This window comes from Macrotis lagotis, chromosome 7, assembly GCF_037893015.1.
Source record: "Macrotis lagotis isolate mMagLag1 chromosome 7, bilby.v1.9.chrom.fasta, whole genome shotgun sequence".
NCBI classification, from domain to species: domain Eukaryota; kingdom Metazoa; phylum Chordata; class Mammalia; order Peramelemorphia; family Peramelidae; genus Macrotis; species Macrotis lagotis.
Window position 1 is genome coordinate 57,617,899 of NC_133664.1, and position 20,001 is coordinate 57,637,899.

Consider the following 20,001-nt stretch of genomic DNA (forward strand, 5'->3'; position numbering starts at 1 on the left):
AATGAAAACTTCTTGAAGGAGATAAATCTTAATTGATGACTTTCCAGGGGATGGGGAATTTGAATTCAATGGTGTGAAATGTCAAGACAGTTATGGAATCCAGAACACTGGACTTAAGAGTTAAAAAGATAAGAAATCAGATACATACTATAATCTTAGGCAAGTCCTTTAATTTCTCTAATCTGTGGTTTCCTTATCTGTAAATTTCCAATCTCATAGGGTTTTTAGGAGGATCAAATAAAAGAACATAGAAGTGCTTTGCAAACCTTTAAGTATTCTACAAATATTGGCGATTTAATTTAATTTGATTTCCTTAGCTATAAAATGGGAATAATACACCAACTGTCTCATTGGTTGCTTGAGGACCAAATGAGTTATTTGTGTCTGACAAATATTAGATGTTATAGAAATGCTAACTGTTATTACAGCTACTGGGCTGTTACCACCACCACCACCACCACTACTATTACCATTACTACCAGTATTACAGCAGCTACCAGTACAACAACACCACTACCACCACCACCAACTACTACTACTACTACTACTACTACTACTACTACTACTACTGCTGCTGCTGCTGCTGCTGCTATACTACTACTTACTACTACTACTACTATTACTACTACTAGTCTATTATGACAACTACTATTACTACTACTACTAATTACTAATTCTAACTACTACTAACCACTAAACTATTACTACTACTAACTAGCTATTACTTATGACTACTACTACTACTACTACTACTGCTCTTACCACTACTGGCAATACTATAAGTATTTTGTAGATGAAAATTCATCAAGAGATCCAAGGAGTCAAGTAGGCTAGAGCATTCAGGAGAGGCTAGTTGTTAGGGCCTACAAAACTATTGAGAAGGATGCAAATTGAGAAAAGGCTATGATATTTAGCAATTAAGAGACCAGATTTGACCAAAGAAGTTTCATTTGAATAAATAGGTTGGAAGGCAGATTGCAGAAGGTTTATAGTTATATATGAACAGAGAGAAAGTAGGAATTAGTATAGAATGCCTTCTCATGAATTTAGCAAAGAAGGAAATGATGTGATACAGTAGCTAGTGAGAAAGGTAACATCACATAAGATTTTTTTTCCTTTAAGGATGGGAAGTCATGGGTAGGTTTGCAGGTAGCAGAGAAGGAGCTGGCAGATTGGGAGAGACTGAAGATTAGAAAATGAATTGGGATGATAGAGAGACAGCATTCTGATGGAGAAAATAGGAAGGGATGAAATCAAGGATACATGTAGAAGGATTTTTATATGGTTAAAAGAATGATCACCTTTCTTAATGAGATGGGGTGATTCAAATAGTCACTGTCTTCAGTGATTAGGGAAGTGTGAAAGGATTTCAGTACTGCAGGGAAGAGATCCAATTGAGATGAAGTAACATAAATCAGTAGTGAACCCAGTCAGCATGGTTTTGTGACTTTCTCTAGCTTCAATCGATAGTACTGGAATGAGAATAGGTCATAGTGTTTATAGTCTTCGCTTAGCTCTGACTCTTTATTACTTTAGGTAAGTGGCTTTGGAAACTTCTAGCTCATCTTTTTTAGTGTGTTTTGAAGGTCTTCTCTCTTCTGCAGATTTGTGGAGGGGGAAAAAGGGAAGACTTGAGATGAAAATTTCTTCTATGGATGATATGAGTCTTTAGAAGTTGAAACTTTTTTTCTCCAAATTCAACTTTGATTATGCATTAAAAATGGAGATTTTTAGAGTGTTTGAGTTGTACCTTAAAAGGGAATCGACTTCAGATGGTCTCCACCTCACCCCTGCTAATCATAAAAGGAAATTTTAAAAAGGCAAGAAGCCTGTTGTTGTTTGAGGCATCAGTATTCTTGAAGAAAATCATTTCACTGAAAAAGAAAGCCTAGAAAAAGACAGTTTTAAAACTATTTCCAGAGAAATTTATTGTTGTGTCCCAGGTTATATATGACTTTATTGTACATCTTCCCCATCCCTGTTCAGCTTACAACTTAGATTATTGAAAATCACGATAAATGTTGTTTCCTTCTCTAAATCAGCTTTAAAAATTATAGTGAAAACAATTTTTGTTTAATCACAAGTCCCCTGAAAGGAACATAGACCTATTTAGAATTCTTCTGCTTTAAGAAATGTCCAAAGAATAATTTCACAGACACCAGTCAATTCATATACACACAGACAAATTCTTTTGTTAAATGATTACAGAATCCTACTTACAATCCCACAGGGAAATGATAACATTAGAATCTTTCTTATATTGCTGCTGCTTTCATATAAAACATTAGCTCATAGGTAAAAGGGGATGATTTTCTCCTTATTCCCTCCCACCATTTTTTTTAACATAAAGACTTAATCTCTCTATTTTGCCCTCTCTAAAAGACCAGGGGCTACTCACAGGTCTTATCTCAGTCAGACCTTCATGGAAGTTTTGACTTGCTCTATTACTGACCTGAGATAATTCACCCCTAAATAGTCAACTTAGTGTTTTACCTCCTACTGTCCCCCCAGGATTCATCATATTTATGCAAAATCTAGTGGTGAATCAATGAACTTAGCCCTCTAGATCAGAACTTTTAAACTTGAGTCTTTCATCAGCATTAGTCTCTTTTTCCTCAGTACATGGAATTACAGACATGTGTCATGAGACTGGATAAATTTTTTGTGATTGCTTAATTTTTTCCACTTTAAATATCTTATTTTTTCAAGTATGTGTAAAAATTTTTAATATTAGTTTTTTTTAATTTCAGTTCCAAATACTCTCCCTCACTACACTTCAACCTCCTTGAGACATCAAGCTCTTGGTTTTTAGATAGATATCATCTATTACTTTAAGGATCACTTTACTTTAGCTTTTTTGGGCATCTATTGAGATAATAGTACTATTTCTGTTATTTTTGTTATTGATATAGTCAATTACACTGATAGTTTTCTTAATATTGAGTCAACTTTTCATACATATGATCTGCATATTACTGTAATCTCCTTGCTAGTATTTTATTTAAATTTTCTACAACAATTTTTTTGCTCAATTTTTGCTCTATCTGGCTTAGGTATCAAATTTGTGTCATAAAGGAATTTCGCAGGACTCTTTTTCCTCAAATAGCTTATATAGTATTGGAATGAATTGTTCTTTGAAATAATTATATATTATCTGGTCCTGGTGGATTTTTTTTATTATTTCTTAGAAAGCTCATTGAAGATGTTTTCAGTTTCTTTTTCTTTGATAGGGTTATTTAAGTATTCTATTTCTTCTTCAATTAATGTAATTATTTACTCATTTCAACTCCCAACAATACCTATAATATCATCTTTAGGGTATTGAATTCAGTCATTTCATTTTTTATTTTGGCAATTTGGTTTCCTTTTTAAAAATCAAATTAATTAATGATGAATTTTATTTTTTCATACAAGTAGATCCTAATTTTATTTATTAATTTAATGATTATCTTATTTTCAGTTTTATTAATCTCTCCTTTTATTTTCAGAATTTCCAATTTGGTGTTTAATTAGAAAATTTTAATTTGTTGTTTCTCTCTAGTTTTTGTTAGTTGCATACTCAATTCACGAATCTGTTCTTTCCTATTTTATTGATGTAGGTGCTAAGGGAAATGAATTTCCGCTTAAGAATTTCTTTGTCTACATCCCATTAATTTTGGTTTTCTGGGACACAATCTTCAACAGGCACAGCCTGTGTCTACTTTCACACTAGTGAAATAAAACTCTCTGACTCACCTCCTAAGTTGTTCTGGGTTCAGAAAATTGTATCACTATTTCCTTTGATTGGTTTTGTTATTCCAGAAATCATTTTGAAGAATTATTTGAATGTTGTTATAGGGAAATTTGAAAGAACTCAACCTAGTTACTCCACCCTCTGCTCTATGACTACTTTAAAAATGCAAAACCATAGAATGATTGGAGAATGGATTATAACTTCTTTACTTCCTCCTCTTACAATGCTTTTTTTCAGCCTTAGTTCCAATGTTTTTCTTATAAATATTTTTTCTAACTTCCTCCAGTTATTAATGATTACTTCCTCATCAAATTACCTTGTGGTCTTTATTTGTATCTGTATTGCAGCACCCTCATCTCCCATCCCAAGGTCCTTGCGGTCAATGGCTGTTCCATTTTCTTTCTTTACCATTTACCTTGGCAGAGGAGAGAACCTCTGATTTCTTTCCTTCCTTCCTTCCTTCCTCCCTCCCTCCCTCCCTCCTTCCTTCCTTCCTTCCATCCATCCATCCATACATCTCTTTACAAATTCATATTGGCCAATGTAGCTCATCCTTTTATGTATACATATATATATATATATATATAAAATTATTATTATTATTGTTTCCATTATTTAAAATTGTGAATTCTCAATGATGATAGAGAATGATATTTGCTTTGCAAACTGTAGCTCAGAGCTTGGCCCTTGATAACTTGTGAATATAATTTTTTTAAATAATTGTATGTGTTTCTATATTGCTTGCTTTAATAAACCACATAATTAGAAATCTGAAGTGTTTCAGGACTATGGTATTCCATGTTCCCATCCACTATTAACACCAGGCAAGGATTATTGTTAAAAAAAAGAAAAAAGAGGGTACCTTGCTTCAGAGAGAAGCTCGTGGTCATTAAAAGCACTGAACAACTTCAGAAATGTGAGACAAATTTAAGTAACCTGTAGAATGTTATCAATATAAAATTGTTCAGGAGATGTATTATAAATGATAGAGAAATAATGTGTGATCAGAACAGGAGATGAAGCAGGACATGGAGTGAAGGAAAGAGGTCAACTCATGGAAAACTCATTTCTTTACTCAACAGAGTCAAGAAATATAGGGGAAAGACCCCCGTATATTGAGTGGGCTCCAGACAGAGTTTTTATGGGGTGACATGGACAACAACAAAAGGGCTATGAACTGCCTCATTGGAGGTAATGTCCACTTTGAGGAGATCACAGAGCTAACAAAAGACTAAAGAAGTTAAACCAGTAGACATAGCAGTTAAATGTAAAAATCTGTAGTTTTGATGGTCCTGTATGGATGTATATTATGCTTAGGATTTTACTATTCTATTGTTATTCTCTGGTCTAATATAAATTTCTTAAAATTTCAGGAAATGTTTTCACTATGTTGTATAAACTGTGTGCAATACACACTCCCAGGGATATATACTCAAAGTACTTAATCAATGTTAGATTGTCAGGATGACAACACCATGGTTGAATACCGTCTTTTTTTAGTTATGAAGAAAACACTTTATTTTTTATTACATAAATATTTTATTTGTTTTTCAATTATATACAATATTAGTTTCTACCTATCACTTTTTGTAAAGTTTTGAATTTTACACTTTTCCTCCCACCCTCCCTTCCCTCCCCCCTCCCCTCCCCAGAAGGCAGTCTGATAATCCCTACATTGTTTCCATGCTATGCATTGATCAAAATTGAATATGTTGAGAGAAAAAAAAAACCTATCCTTGAGGAAAAAATAAAATATTAGAGACAGCAAAATTATGCAGTACATAAGACTACTTTTAAAAAAATTGAAGGTCTTTGGTCTTTGTTGAAACTCCACAGTCCTTTCTCTGGATACAGATGGTATTCTCCATTGCAGATACCCTAAAATTGTCCCTGATTATTGCAGTGATGGGTTAAAGTTGATCATTACCCCCATGTTGCTATTGGGGTGTATCATGTTCTTCTGGTTTTGCTCATCACTATGTATTGTCTTGAAGAAAAAACAAATTGTTTTTACAGTCCTTTTCCAATATAAAATACCATTTAAACCTCTAAGATGAAAATTCAACATTGTAGAGTTCATCTTTCTTGTTGCTGGCATATTTTCCATTCTATGATATACAATTAAGCACAAGGTAATTATCTGAAAAAGGTAAAAATTTATAGAAAATATACACATTAAATGTCTAAGGTCTTGATACTATTCAGGTGCAAGTCTTGGGTATAGCTAAATGAATCCCTCTATAATTCAAATGAAAGTGTCACCACATTATATTTCTTTTAAATTTAGCATCAGTCATATAGGATTTGACACATCCCCATTTAGTTGAAATTCTTTTTTAGAGAATATTTTTCTCTTCTTGATATAACCATCTGTTTTACAATTTCTTTAATTTTTCTCCCCATGGTAAATCAATCATTGCTTCTGGCATGTTTTCCCCAAACCCTCTAAAGTAGTTGCTTTTTTTTCCTGAAAATATGAAGAGTTCCTATATTATTCCTCAGCAGCTCAATTTCTTACATGAGTTCTTTCCCATGGATATTATAAATATTTCAGTTGACTTTCTACCTCATGAACATCCTTTCATTGTCTCTCATTTGATCTAAACTTTTTGGGGATCACAAGGAGGCATAGCTCTTGGCATGTTCTATATTAATGACTTCCATATATTGTTTCAACTTTTGAATCTTTCATTCTTTGCTATGAATCTTGGTTACTTTTTGATTTACCTCAAACAGAGATATATCTCAAGCATGTATTTGTGTGTTTGTGTGAGAGTGTCTGTGAGAGTGTGTGTGTGTGTGTATCTCTTCACGTCCCTTAAAACTTTGTACAATTTAGGAAATGTGCTTAGGTAGTATCTACTTTTTGATGAGTAATGAATTAAGAGTTGATGACAACTTAGTTACATTAAGAACAGAATCATAATTCCAATCCCCTTCACATTTAAATTCTTTTCCTTTTAAAACTTTCCAAAAATTGAAATTGATGGAAGAAAGAAAACAAAAGGACAAAATCAGAAATGCATGAAATGCCATTTTGGAGAATTCTTTCATTCTCATTTTAAAGAATTACCATGATAATTCACATTTCTGTACTACTTTACAATTTAGAGAGTACTTATGTTATCACCACATGAGGTAAGAAGTAGGAATATCATTATTCCCATTTAATAGATGAGAAAAACTAAGGTTTAGATAGACCCACTGGGATTTAAATATAGCCATGTGTCTATTAAGTGGCAGATTTTTTTGAATGTAAGTCCAGTGCTAATTCTACAGTATATAAAATGTCTTTTGATAAACTGACTTCATCTAATCTTTATCTAATCTTGCTCCCTATTCTTTTCCCTACTCTATTTACAAAAAGCCACAATAAATTTGGTAAACATGAATGATTTTTTTAAAAAAAAACCAACAAAACTTCAAGGATGTGTCTTGGAGTTAGCACTTATTCAGTCCAATATTTCTATATGTATAATGCTATGAAGTTAGTTAAATAGTTTTTAAATAGCTGCTATATGTCAGACCAAAGACCTATGACCAATGATCACTCATTGTTTGCACCGGTAGAACGATTTAATAACTGGCCATTTATTCATGATTATTGTGTATAAGGTGTGTAAGGTTCTTAATTATTTAGGGAATTTGCAGAGTCAGAGTGACAATGCATATAAATAAATGTGCTTATTGACAGTCTGTAATGATGTTGAATTTGAATACTTCAATGGATCTCTGATGTTCTTCACTCTTAGAAGCAACTCAGGTTGAACAAAATCACCAAACTATGCTCATTAGGTCTACTACAAACTTATTTACATAAACTCAATTGGGACCTTACTCCCACATGACAATCCTTTTATACCTTCTGAATTGACTCTCACTCACCAAGGCAGCTTTTCCAGACCTTTTCCTCCCTCTTCAAACTCCCATGATTCTTCTCTCCCAACCTTCTTTTCAACTGAGGACCTTGTTTCATATTTCAATGAAAAAATGAGGTCATTCTTAGAGCTCCCTCTTGTCCATTTCTTCTCATTCCACTTCAATCAGATACCGTTTGCCACTATGTCCTTTGACCACTATGACTTATCTCATATATGTATACAAGAACATATATATACATACATACATATGTGTGTATGTTCATGTGTTACCTTCTTTCCCATCTTCTCCTGAAATTTTCCCTTTTCTTTTCTCTACTTTGTCAGTTATCTTCAGTTTCTTCCTTTCTACTAGCTGTTCCCCCCAGCCTACAAATTTAATCTTGTTTCCCATCTTCAAAAAAAAAATCTCACTTGAGAAAGGGTATTATGCTAGCTATTATTCCATATATCATATATGGGATATATATCCTATATATCTCTCCTCCCTTTTGTGGCTAATCTTCTTGAGAAGGCCATTTAAAATCCATGTTTCCTTTCACTTTTTCTTAACCTTTCTGGTCTCTGACCTCATTACTCAGATGAAAACAACTCTCTGTAAAGTTTCCAGTGACCTCTTAATTGCAAAATTGAATGACTTTTTTCCTGTCCTGTCTTCTTGACTCTTTGGTATTCTCAATATTTTATTTACGATATTACCTTTTTTCCCCCTGATTATTTTCCTGTCTTACTGCTTTCTGCCTTTTAAAGATCTTCTTGCCGGTAAAACCCCTTGATCATAACATTACCCATGTCTCTATCCTGGGCCATCTTATTTTTAACCTTTTGACTATTTCAATTATTGACCTTATTGCTTCTATAGATTAAATTATCATCTCTTTGTTGATGATTTGTAGATTTAACTTTCTTAGTTCCATTTTACAGTTTATGAAATGATGCATATGGTGCCTGCCCCATAGTGTTATCAAGAGACTCGCATAGGTTAATAGATATAAAATGCTTCCAAAAATGCAAAATGCTATAAAATTGTACATTCTTAAGGATAAATTATACTGACTGATATCTACCTAATAATAAGATCGTACTAGGGATTATCCCTTTTCCTAAGACTAAATCTTGGACAGACAAACAACTATTCTTTCATTGCTTCTTGGCCAATGATTAGTTCTGGGAGATGTTAGGGAAGAGAATGGATAGGAAGTAAATATTTATATATAGCCTAGTCTACTACTTAGGTACTATGAAATTATTTCATTTGTTTATTTATTTTTTTATAAATACTATCTCATTTGATATTGGAGTAGAAGAGCCCTGTGGCACTGTTGACAGAGCACCAGTCCTGGGGTCAGGAAGACCTGAGTTCAAATTGGACCTCAGACACTTGACTCTTACTAGCTGTGTGATCTTGGGCAAGTGACTTGAATGTCCCCCAGGTCTCTATTCTAGATCATCATTTTTTTTTTACCTTTTGACTATTTCATTTGCTGATCTCATTGCTTATTGTAAGGCAAATCACTGACTGCCTTGCATCTAGGACCATCTCCAGTCACTCTGATTCATATCTGGTCACTGGACCCAGATGGCTCTAGAGGAGAAAGTGAGTCTGGTGACATAGTACAAGAATGAAGGATAAACATCATCAGAAGATACTTGCTATTGTGTAAGAAAAGTTTCCTTTTCAAATGGGAAGCCAGTTACAGAAATCAATCACATCTACTGAAAACTTGACCAATTTGTGCAGAGTGAAACATAGAATGAAATGTCTCTTTGTTTTTCAGCTCCCATATGTGACTTTGAAACAGACAGTTGTGGGTGGTTTGAAGCACACAGTGGGGATCATTTTGACTGGGTCCGAAATTCCAGCAGGACCCTTTCTGTGGATTTCCAGCATCAGGCTCCAGCTCGAGATCATACTTATAATAAACCTGAAGGTAAGAAGCAAAAGAAGGACTTGGGTGTTGGACAGTCTCACAGTTTATCTGTCTTGAGGTTAAGGAAGAATAGGTTTAAAATGGATCTGTCCTGATGCTACAATAACTAAAAAGAAGAGGTCAAAGTCAGCCAAATGATTTTGTCTGTGCTGTGGGTTAAACAATTTTTTCCCTTCCTAATTCCCTAAAATAAGTTGAAGAAATATTCAAACTGAACTGATTAAATTTAACTCTTGCTTTGATATTTTTTGTGGGCAAAACTTGAGTCAAAATTGAATTGAAATTTGTTGCAGGGCAACTGGGAAAGGTGAGGAATCATAGATTCGCATCAAGAAGGATTTTAAAGATAGTTTAGTTTTGTTACTTTTAGTCCCAGCATGCAGGGTTAGAAGCAGTAGAGGCAAAGCTTGGTCAGGGAATGCTTCCTACATTTGTGCCAAAGCAGGATTACGTGGTTTTTCTCAGGGAGTGGGTTCTCTTCACTGGAAGCCTAGAAGCTGAAATTTGATGACCATCTGCTCTACAAAGTACAATGGCATTTTGAATAAATGGATTGAACTATATGGCCTTTTTAGCTAACTTCCAACTTTTAGACAGATTCTATGAATGATTAAAAAACAATCCAAGTAGGGCCGGCTAGGTGGTGCAGTGGATAAAGCACTGGCCCTGGAGTCAGGAGTACCTGCATTCAAATCTCGTCTCAGACACTTAATAATTACCTAGCCTTGTGACCTTGGGCAAGCCACTTCACCCCATTTGCCTTGCAACCCCCCCCAAAAAACCTAAAAAAAATCCAAGTACTGTTGTTTCAGGAAAAAAAATTATTGCTCTTTTGGTGTTGTATAGACCTACTGAGAGGATACAATCTTTACTACAATACATAATCAAATGATCCAATCAAATGAGATCCAATAGGTGAAACAAAATCTTTTTTTCCCTTTAACAGGACACTTTATGTTCATTCTGAAAACGAGAAGTAGCATTTCACAGGTTGCTAAACTTCAGAGTCCAAGGTTCAGTCAAACAGGACCAGACTGCCGTCTATCTTTCTGGTAACTATTAAGGACTACAGCCAACTGATGAAACATTTTTCTTTCTTTCTTTCTTTGTTACTTTATCTGAGAATGAAATTGAACTTTACAGTGGTTTACTATTTCTTTTGCAGCAATTACAGCCTCTATTCTTCAGGGGTCAATTAAAATGTCTATCTAGTAAGAGACTGAGGAGTAAAATGAAATTCACTGAACTTTGACATTTTGTTTTCTATTTATTTTTGTCTTTAAAACTTTTTTTAACATATGCAAGTTTTTCAGAGCTCAACATCTGCTTGGGATGAATGATCATGGATGGGACTTGGAGTTTAGGGCATTTTTGGAGAACTGTGATTCATTGGAGTAATTTGGAGATTCTAAAAACAGGTTTTGGAGTCTCTATAAAGAGTGAGAAAAATTCCCTTGGCTATATGGGATTTCCTACTTACAACCTGCCCAAAGACCTTGATGAAGCAAATTTTGGGAACTTTTATTCATTAATTTGCTTCATGAATGAGTAAAGCACACACTTGTTCAACAATATCACATCTACATTCAGGGTTTTTTTTTTACTTTATGACAATTTCTAGTTATCAAACACCCACTCCCATGGACTTTGATGAATAAATGGTCTTACTGCTGGGGGCATTCCTTCCAGTGTTGCAGACTACAGCTTATCCCTGACCTCTTATCCTGACTGATTCTTGTCTACATCCTTGCCTAGGTCCTTCACAGATGGTCTATACAACATGCTGGTTTTAGTTTGATGTTTAATGTCATGCAAAAAAATAGAACAAAGAGATCAAGTTGCTCTTTATGATTTTGTGTATGTCAAAATAATGTTCAGGATATCTACTTGTTATCTCCTTTTCTTGCTGCATGCTTGCTTGCTTATTTCATTTTCTAATCAGACATGTTCTTGATGACTGCTTTACCCTTCTTACGGTCATCATTGCTAATATTCTTCAGGCTTGTCTTACCTACCATGTGTCTTTTCATTATTCTTCATGGTATGAGATTTGTATTTTTTAGAAATTACAATTTTGAGCATCTAGCTTTATTAGTTTAAAACTGCATACGATTGTTGAGTATAATATGAATCAGATATTGTACCCTTTTGTGGACTCTCTCTCTCTCTTCATTTACTCATGTTGATAGGTCCAGGACCCCAAAGGAAGACTAATTTCTATTGACTTTGGAATTTGAGGGTTAACATTGAGGGGTAATAGTTGTCTAATATTATCACTCTTAAATCATTTAATGAATAATATTCAATTAGCTTTTAGAAAACTACTTTGCTGGGAAGGTACATTAAGAATAGTATTTACCAAAAAAAGTTCTCCACCCCCACTCCATAAAGGAATGAATTTTCATATTGCATATACAAGGTCATTAGGAAGAGTGAGTTCAGACTTAAAGTACAATGGTAAATGTCTCCTTGAAACAGAAAGTAATGGTAGCTGCAGTTTATAGAATGACTTGTTCCAATGACTCCAACAGAGAGTTGAGCCTAAGGGGAATCTTATCATAACTAGAACACAAAATATCCTTGGTAAATCCTTGTACAATGGTAAATGTGCCTCTAATAGTTGGAATGAGGGGAAAGATCACCAAGATGTTATAGTAAGATGGGCATTGCTCCATGATTCACTGGAAGTTTCATTGTTACTTAATGTCATGTAAAAAAACAGAACCAAGAGATCAAGTTGCTCTTTCTTATTTTAATTCACAGAATCCCCCTAAATCCTTCCATAGCCATACGACAGAGGAGGACTTAGATGTCACTCTATATTTGCCACATAGTGATAAAATACTAAGGCCACTCCATGCTGGGTCACCACATGATTGTAAAAAGATATCAAAAGTGCTATATTATCAAACAGATCAACTAAGGGCAAATCTCAGCACATTCTATGAAATGACCTTTGTTATACAGTCCAAGAAAAATGTACTGAACAATTAACTGAATGGACTTGTCATAGAACTGCATGTGACAATCTGAGAATAAGTATTCTTTATCCACTTGATTTTTTCTGTGTCAATTAATAGGACCATCTCTTCTAAGTTTCACAGTTTTCAATGACAGCCTTCTCTAATAATCCAGAGCTTGATGCAATCAGGATGATATAATTCACAAAAGGAACATCTGATTAACTCCTACTTTCTTGGAATCATTCTTTATGGTTGTTTTGTAATATGGGTTCTTGGCAGGTGAATGTCTTTGACTAATATCTGGGATTGTATCTATCAAAGAATCTAATCAAAAATCTAATCTAATCAAATCTAATCAAAGATTAATTTTAAGCAAAGCACTCTTAAAGCTAATAGAAATCTGGATAGTTTTTATTTTGTTCTATCAGATCATATGCTTCCCCCCGCCCCAGTAGTCAGACAATATACATTAAGTTCCTATTATATTAAGCACATCAACAAAAAGTAACCCACATCAAAATCTGTATTCTCTACATTTTTCAATTTTAGTATGATTTGGAAGTGATGGTCTGCTATGAGGCATGAAACATTTCTTCTGAAATGTGGGAGTGGGGCTTACATTAGACCAGTGGGAAATCCTATCCTTCAAACACACACAGTATTTTGCCTCTGTAGTCTTCTAGGTGGAAACTGGCTAAACTTGCATTTGGACAGACTTGTTTCCTTGTCACATTTTAGTATATTTTTGGATCTTTCTGATAAAGACCTTAGATAGAGGAGAGAACTGGTATATCAGTCAGTGATATCTTTTTTATTAGTTATTAATGATAGCTATAATGTTTTTCATTTACTTGGAATTCTTTCTTCTTTGAGACATTTTGAAAATCCCCCCCCGAATGCTTTTAAAATTATGCCAACTCCAAAACAGATTTCTGTTGCATGTATTTGGTCAGACCCAGATACCTTTTCTGACCACCTTTTTGCAAGTGACATTTCCATTTTCCAATCTGTTTGTGTTACTAAAGTCCACATATAGTGATTTTACTGTTTGAGATGGTAAGGATAAATTGATATAGTGTTCTGACAGAGAAATTTTATTTCATATTTATTTGTTCTCTTCCTATTTAGTTTTAGTTTCATCTGTAAATGTTCTCAAGATGACTGGGCTTTGTTGCATGTGGCAGCAAGTTGATGTATGCAATTTTTCTTGTCATTGCATTGTGAGCCTGTAATCCTCATAACCTCCCATCATGTCTTGCAAATGAGCTTCTTTTCTAAATGAGTACTGACTTTGGTCACACCTCTTTTCTAGACAAGGTATCAACTCTGTGGAATGAAGCAATTTCCATGCTGCTTTGGCCTCCTCACTGTGATGATCGTTTTATACTGGTTAAATATCTCAGAAATGATAGTTATCAGGAGCAACTTGTACCTATTTCTAACTTTACAAGTTCAATAGTGGTCCACAAGTGATCAGTAACATTTGCTGAATGTCTACTATGCACCAGGTGGGCAGATAAATGGTGCAATGGGTTTGGCGCCAGCACTGGTCTGGAGGACCTTAATTCAAATCCAACCATATTTACTAGTTATGTGGCCTTGGCAAGTCATTTCACCCTGATTGCTTTGTATCTTGGGGTATCTCCCGTCGTCATCCTGATCAGTATCTCACCACTTGACCCAGATGACTCCAGAGGAGAAAGGGAGGCACAGTACCTCCCCACTCAAATACAATTCACATGCTTGGCATGGCATCATCTCTGTGATGTCTTGGTCATATTCAGGAATGAAGGACAATCATCTTTATCACTATGTACGATACACTGTGCTATAGTTAGCAGTTTCTTGGGTAGGATCTTTATAACTGAATATAGTATCTTCCTTCATTTTGATGCTACTCGTGATGACAAATTAGTAAATGAATTTATATTTTCACCAATGTAAGTTTGCTACATTTCAGTCTTTCTCTTTTCATTAAAAAAAAAGAAAGGCTTTGGAACTTTCTTTATTGAAGCCATTACAAAGCTTAAGTTGTAGGCATGTTCTTGCATTTATTAAACATTGTTGTTTTCCTCTGTTGAAACTTTTGAGAAAGATATTGCATCAAATTCACACAGTTAACATTTTGCTTCAGAGTTTGTATTGTCGCAGTTTATTGTGCTCATTTCTAAAGATGAGAATTTTTCTATCGAACTCTGGTTTATAGCTTAATCACACAGATTCCTACCTTATATGCTGAACTCCTTAGAATGGAAATTCATGATCCTGAATACAAGAGAGGCTGAGCAATGACAGAGAAGCTGATGCTCATACAGTGTATAAAGTGATGTCTCAGGAAATGAAGAGAAGCAATGTTTGTCCTACTTAATGATTAACCAATCCAGCAGAAAAGCCAGAAACCATTCGGAATTGTTTATTTGGTTTATCAACCATTTCCTTTTGCTCTTCTGCTCTTTTCTAGGTTTTATAACTATGGTCTGTCAGTGGGAGCAGCAGAATTGCAGCTACACTTAGAGGGGACCAATTATTCAACTGCTCTTTGGAGAGTGCTATACAACCAAGGAAATCAATGGTCTAAAGCATTCATTCAGCTTGGTCGCCTCCCTCAGCCCTTCTATTTGTCACTAGAAAAAGTCAGTCTTGGAATTTATGATGGAATCTCAGCTGTTGATGATATCAAATTTGAGAACTGTGCTCTTCCCCCGCCTGCTATGAGTTGTGAAGGCCCCGATCATTTTTGGTGTAGACAGACCAAGGCTTGCATAGATCGTCTTCTGTTATGTGACCTGGTGGATAATTGTGGAGATAACACTGATGAGGATAATTGTAGTAAGTATCTCTAGTCTCTTTCTGCCCCTATTTCTTCTCTTTCCATTCATTGTGCCATATTTATCTTAGGTTGGATGTCCTAAGGCTTGATTTCAAAGGTTATCCAAAGTCTATTTATTCGCTATTATTTCTTGGGTCTTGCCATTTGAAAATTATAGACCAGTATTTGAAATTATCTATCCAATTGAAGTCTGTCTTACCCTAGAGGAAAATAGGAGAGGAAAGGGATGAGAGAAAGGGAATGGGAGGGGAAGGGGGTTGTAGGTGAAAGAAGAGGGGTGATTGTGGGAGAGGGTAGTCAGATACAACACACTTTTGAGGAGAACAGGGTGAAAGGAGAGAGAGAATAGAATAAATTGGCATGAGGAGAATGGAGGGAATACAGCTAACAGTAGCAACTGTGAGGAAAAAAAAATATTGAAGCAATTTCTCTGATGGACTTATGATAAAAAAATGCTATCCATCACAAAGATGACTGGTTTCTGAATTTGGACTGAAGTATATTTTTTCCTCACTTCATTTTTCTTGGGTGTTCTCCTTCTTTATGGGGGGTTTATGCTTACTTTTACATTATGACTATTGTAGTAAAGGTTATATATTTTTAACTTACAACAAGTAATTGGCTTTCTCAATGGGGGGAGTGGGAGTGGGGTGGAAGGAAGGGAGAGAATTTGGAAGTCAAGGTTTTGGAAGTAAATGTTGAAACTTGCTTTTGCATATTACTGGGGAGAAAATTTAAAAATAAAATAAATTAAAAAAAGAAGTTAACTATCCAGAGGACAATCTATGCTTTTTTCTTTCAATGAAATAGGTCCCCTGTCAAAAGGTAACACATTCTCCTCTTTGCCAAATTGGAAATTTACAACAATTATGACAAGAAAAGAGAAATTATAAATTATATATTTATAAATATAAATTATAAATTATAAATTGGCAATGCTATTAGCATTATAAGGGGTCTAGATTTGGGAATTTCCAGCTGATTTATTTTAATAGTGATTATTGCAACTTGAAGCTTAATAGTGTTTTTTGTTGGAAGTTTCTGAGTTGGACCTGCCATAAATTCCAGAGATTCAGTTCCTATCCTTCAGAGTCTGTGAGGAGCCAAGAGGCAACAGTACAGAGAATACTAGGCCTAGAGTCACCCTGTGACCCTAAGTAAGTCACTACACTCCTCTCTCCCTCAGTTTCCTGAGGGTGATGATAATAAAATCTGTATCACAGGGTTGCATTAAGGATCCAATGAGAAAATAATTGGAAAAGTGCTTGGGTCTGGCAAAGAGTAGATGCTATATAAATGTTATTTATTGGTATTTTTGTTATTATTAATTATTTTTATGCTTATTTATTTATTTTATGCTTATTAATTATTTTATGCTTAACACATCCTTTGAACTTGGTTTTATGCAGATCATACCATCTCCATTTATTAATAGATGATTACAAAAGTCCTCATATCCAAAAGTTAAATAATGTTTTGTCAACACTCTGAAAATGAGTGTCTCCCAACTTAACTGGATAATATTTCAAATAACAGTGTTACAACAAGTTTATTAGTGAAACCTTTCCAGGTTACTGGGAATTTAATTTTATTTTTAGATCATCTCACTTCATTTAACTTTTGACCTAGTCAAAATGACTTTTCCATATTTTTTAAATAATATGCCCAATTTCCAGTCTCCACATCATTGTACCAGGCTGTCCTCCATTTTTGGAACATACTTGCTCTTTACTTTTTTCTTGTAACCAATGCATGCTCTTTGATGATCCTAAAGTCTACTGCATTTTACCCAAAATTAAATTGCATTTTGTGTATTAATTTTTTTACATATATATAAATGTCTCTGTGTCTGGAATGAAATTCCTTGAGAGAAAGAGCTGTTTGTTTGATTTTTGTCATTGGATTTCCAGTACCTAACCTGTTACTGGAAAATTAGAGTGGCTGAAAGTCCTTAGCTAATTAAGCTTTAATAAAGTAACTGACTTCAGAATATTGTGAAAAGTCAGTTCTTCATAAAATGCTTGTCAATTTACTGATTGGAGCTCAGAACATGGGCTTTACTGGTATCTCCTATAAGTGATATTAGACTGAGGCATGCAGACTAGAACTTTGGTGGAGACCCTGAATTCATGCAGTGAATATTTAAAGGTCAGTTCAGTGATTATCAGGATGATCTTGATAGGAAGTGTTGGCAGTATTAATAGTTTCATGCAGCCTTTGGGAGTCTGTGTAGCCAGGCAAACCAGGCTTAGAAAAATCTTTCAGACTAGTTGTTGAACAGGAATAAATAACCACGCAAGATTCTTCTTGTGATCAGCTAGGTAGGAGTCCAGCTGCACATTCTAATCCATCCCTTATCCGCATTGTAATGTCTGAAGGACCCACAGCAATGCAAGTAAGGAGTCTTTCAAAGAAGAAGTCTTATATATGCTTACCAACATTTTCTGGTATATGCATTTGTACTTACTGGGTCCCTTTTAGAGTAGAGATGGATATCCCTCTTTTCTGACATTGACCTAGAAAATGGAAATTCTCTGTGAAGGCATTGTTCAGTTAGATTTAACAGAAAAATGTCTCACTTATGGCACCAGTTAAAAATAAATCAAAATTTAAAAATCTCAGACATCTTACAGTCCTCTCTGTTCTGTGGCTAAAAATTGACACCTGGGGAATTATGCTGCAGGTCTCCTAGCCCAAGTCACAGCTGGGTTTGATTATTCACAAGTGAAGAAATATCAGATGGAAGTTCATCCCTCATTTGACATTTACTCACTTGGTTACCTTCGTTAGACTGGAGCGGAGGCACAGTAGTTTTGGTGAATCAGATCATTTGGTCTTGCTCGACTGCACAATTCATAAACAATTTTCTTTATTGCATTTTAGTAATTCTTCACCTTGGGCTTTTTGTACAGCTGTAAAGATAGATAGGTAAAGATAACTGACATGAAATTTCCAAAATATTAACCTATGGTAATGAAGCTAAAAAAATGGAGACCCTCCTTTATTTTTTTTTCATTGAATTCCAGCCACATACTGTCTCCATGTCCTTCCCTCTCCCTCCCAAATAAGCCCAGACAAGCATATGAATTTGCCATTCTATAAAAATCCAGGAACTCTGTATAAGGATATTGAGTATATCTGTGATTTAATCAGTACAGAGAGATAGAAGGAAACTCCCCTAGTTTCTCTAAAACTACTCATCACAAAGAAAAAGTAATATACATTCTAAAGGCATAGCCATGTTTCCTGGTATATCTATAAGTACTTGATTCTCTTTGGTGTTGAGAAGTATAACCCCTTCTCCCACTTTGCCCTAGCATTTCATGGAGATTGCAACTTATTTTGGGAGGAAGACTTTCACATTTACAACAGTTCATTACATAGCTGCTAAATTTATGGTAGATTCCATTTACACTTTTTTTTTTTTTTAGGTTTTTGTAAGGCAAGTGGGGTTAAGTGGCTTGCCCAAGGCCACACAGCTAGGTAATTATTAAGTGTCTGAGACCGGATTTGAACCTAGGTACTCCTGACTTCAGGGCCAGTGCTTTAGCCACTGCGCCACCTAGCTGCCCCTACACTTTCTTTTGTCTCTATCCATTGCAATGCAATTGAAGCCAATAGGCATTTATTAAGGACTTTCTATTTCACAAGGTGATGGGTACATGGAAAAAGATACTCTCTGCCCTCAGGGAGCTTACATTCTCTGGGGAGGTAAGACTGGATACAGATAACTGTGCATGCATGATCTATTGAGGAAGGGAAGAGACTGTCTTCAATAATTATACTGTATCTGTCTCATGGCTAAAGGTCAAATTTCTGCCTTTAAAGATGATAATTTGCAATTCTGATATGCACTAATCTGTTCCCAGGAAGAGGGCTTCTGAGAGCCTTTCAAATCTTCTTTGATTTACTGAATATTGTGCCAAGAACATTCTGAAAAGCTTTACTATTTAGTATTTCTTTTGATTCATATTTGAATAAATACTATGCATGCATAAACAAAAACAAATAAGCAAAATAATTATGGATGAAGTTTTTAACAAGTAGAAAAAATAAAGAAAAATATGATTGATCAGGCATGGAGTATTCGGACTGTGTGGTTGAGGAAGTAGGAGATCATTTTTGAAGGTTGAATAGGATTTGAGGAGACAGAAGATGGAGCAGAGAACCATCAAGGTGAAGGAAATAATTTAAAGTTATGAAGGTGTGACTATGCATATGCCGCATATGGAACAGAGAAGAGATCAGAAAAATATGAATATTTAGGTAGAGTAGGGTTAACTTACCATTATTTCTCTTAAATTAGTCAAAGGATGTTATATTTGATAACTGCGAAAAATTAGGGAACTATAAAATACTTATTAGGCAGTATTTGAAGGTGGAGTTAGAAGGAACCTTGAGTCTGGGAAACCAGTTGGAAGATTTTTACAGCAGCTAGGTTTGAGTTGTTGGGCCAAGGTGATAGCAAAGAAAACAAAGGGAAAGGAATGTATGTTATTAATATTGTGCATAAAAATAATTTTTATGAGATAGTTTTGGAAATTAAAGTTAATGAATAGCAAAAACCTAAAACTTTATCTCCGCAAATACTTTTCACTTATAGGTTTGGAGTTTCATAAACTATGAATACAATTCAACAAATATCTAGAATGTGGGAAAATATCTT

General features: G+C 34.7%; 1 protein-coding gene across 1 annotated transcript in view; it reads left to right on the top strand.

Moving 5' to 3' along the window:
• The window catches only part of MALRD1 (MAM and LDL receptor class A domain containing 1), an 879,021-nt gene that overhangs the window by 192,201 nt on the left and 666,819 nt on the right, over window positions 1–20,001 (top strand). The window contains exons 17-19 of the mRNA XM_074195229.1: window positions 9,390–9,542; window positions 10,489–10,594; window positions 14,967–15,334. Coding sequence (XP_074051330.1) covers window positions 9,390–9,542; window positions 10,489–10,594; window positions 14,967–15,334 — 627 coding nt within the window. The remainder of the gene's footprint in view (window positions 1–9,389; window positions 9,543–10,488; window positions 10,595–14,966; window positions 15,335–20,001) is intronic.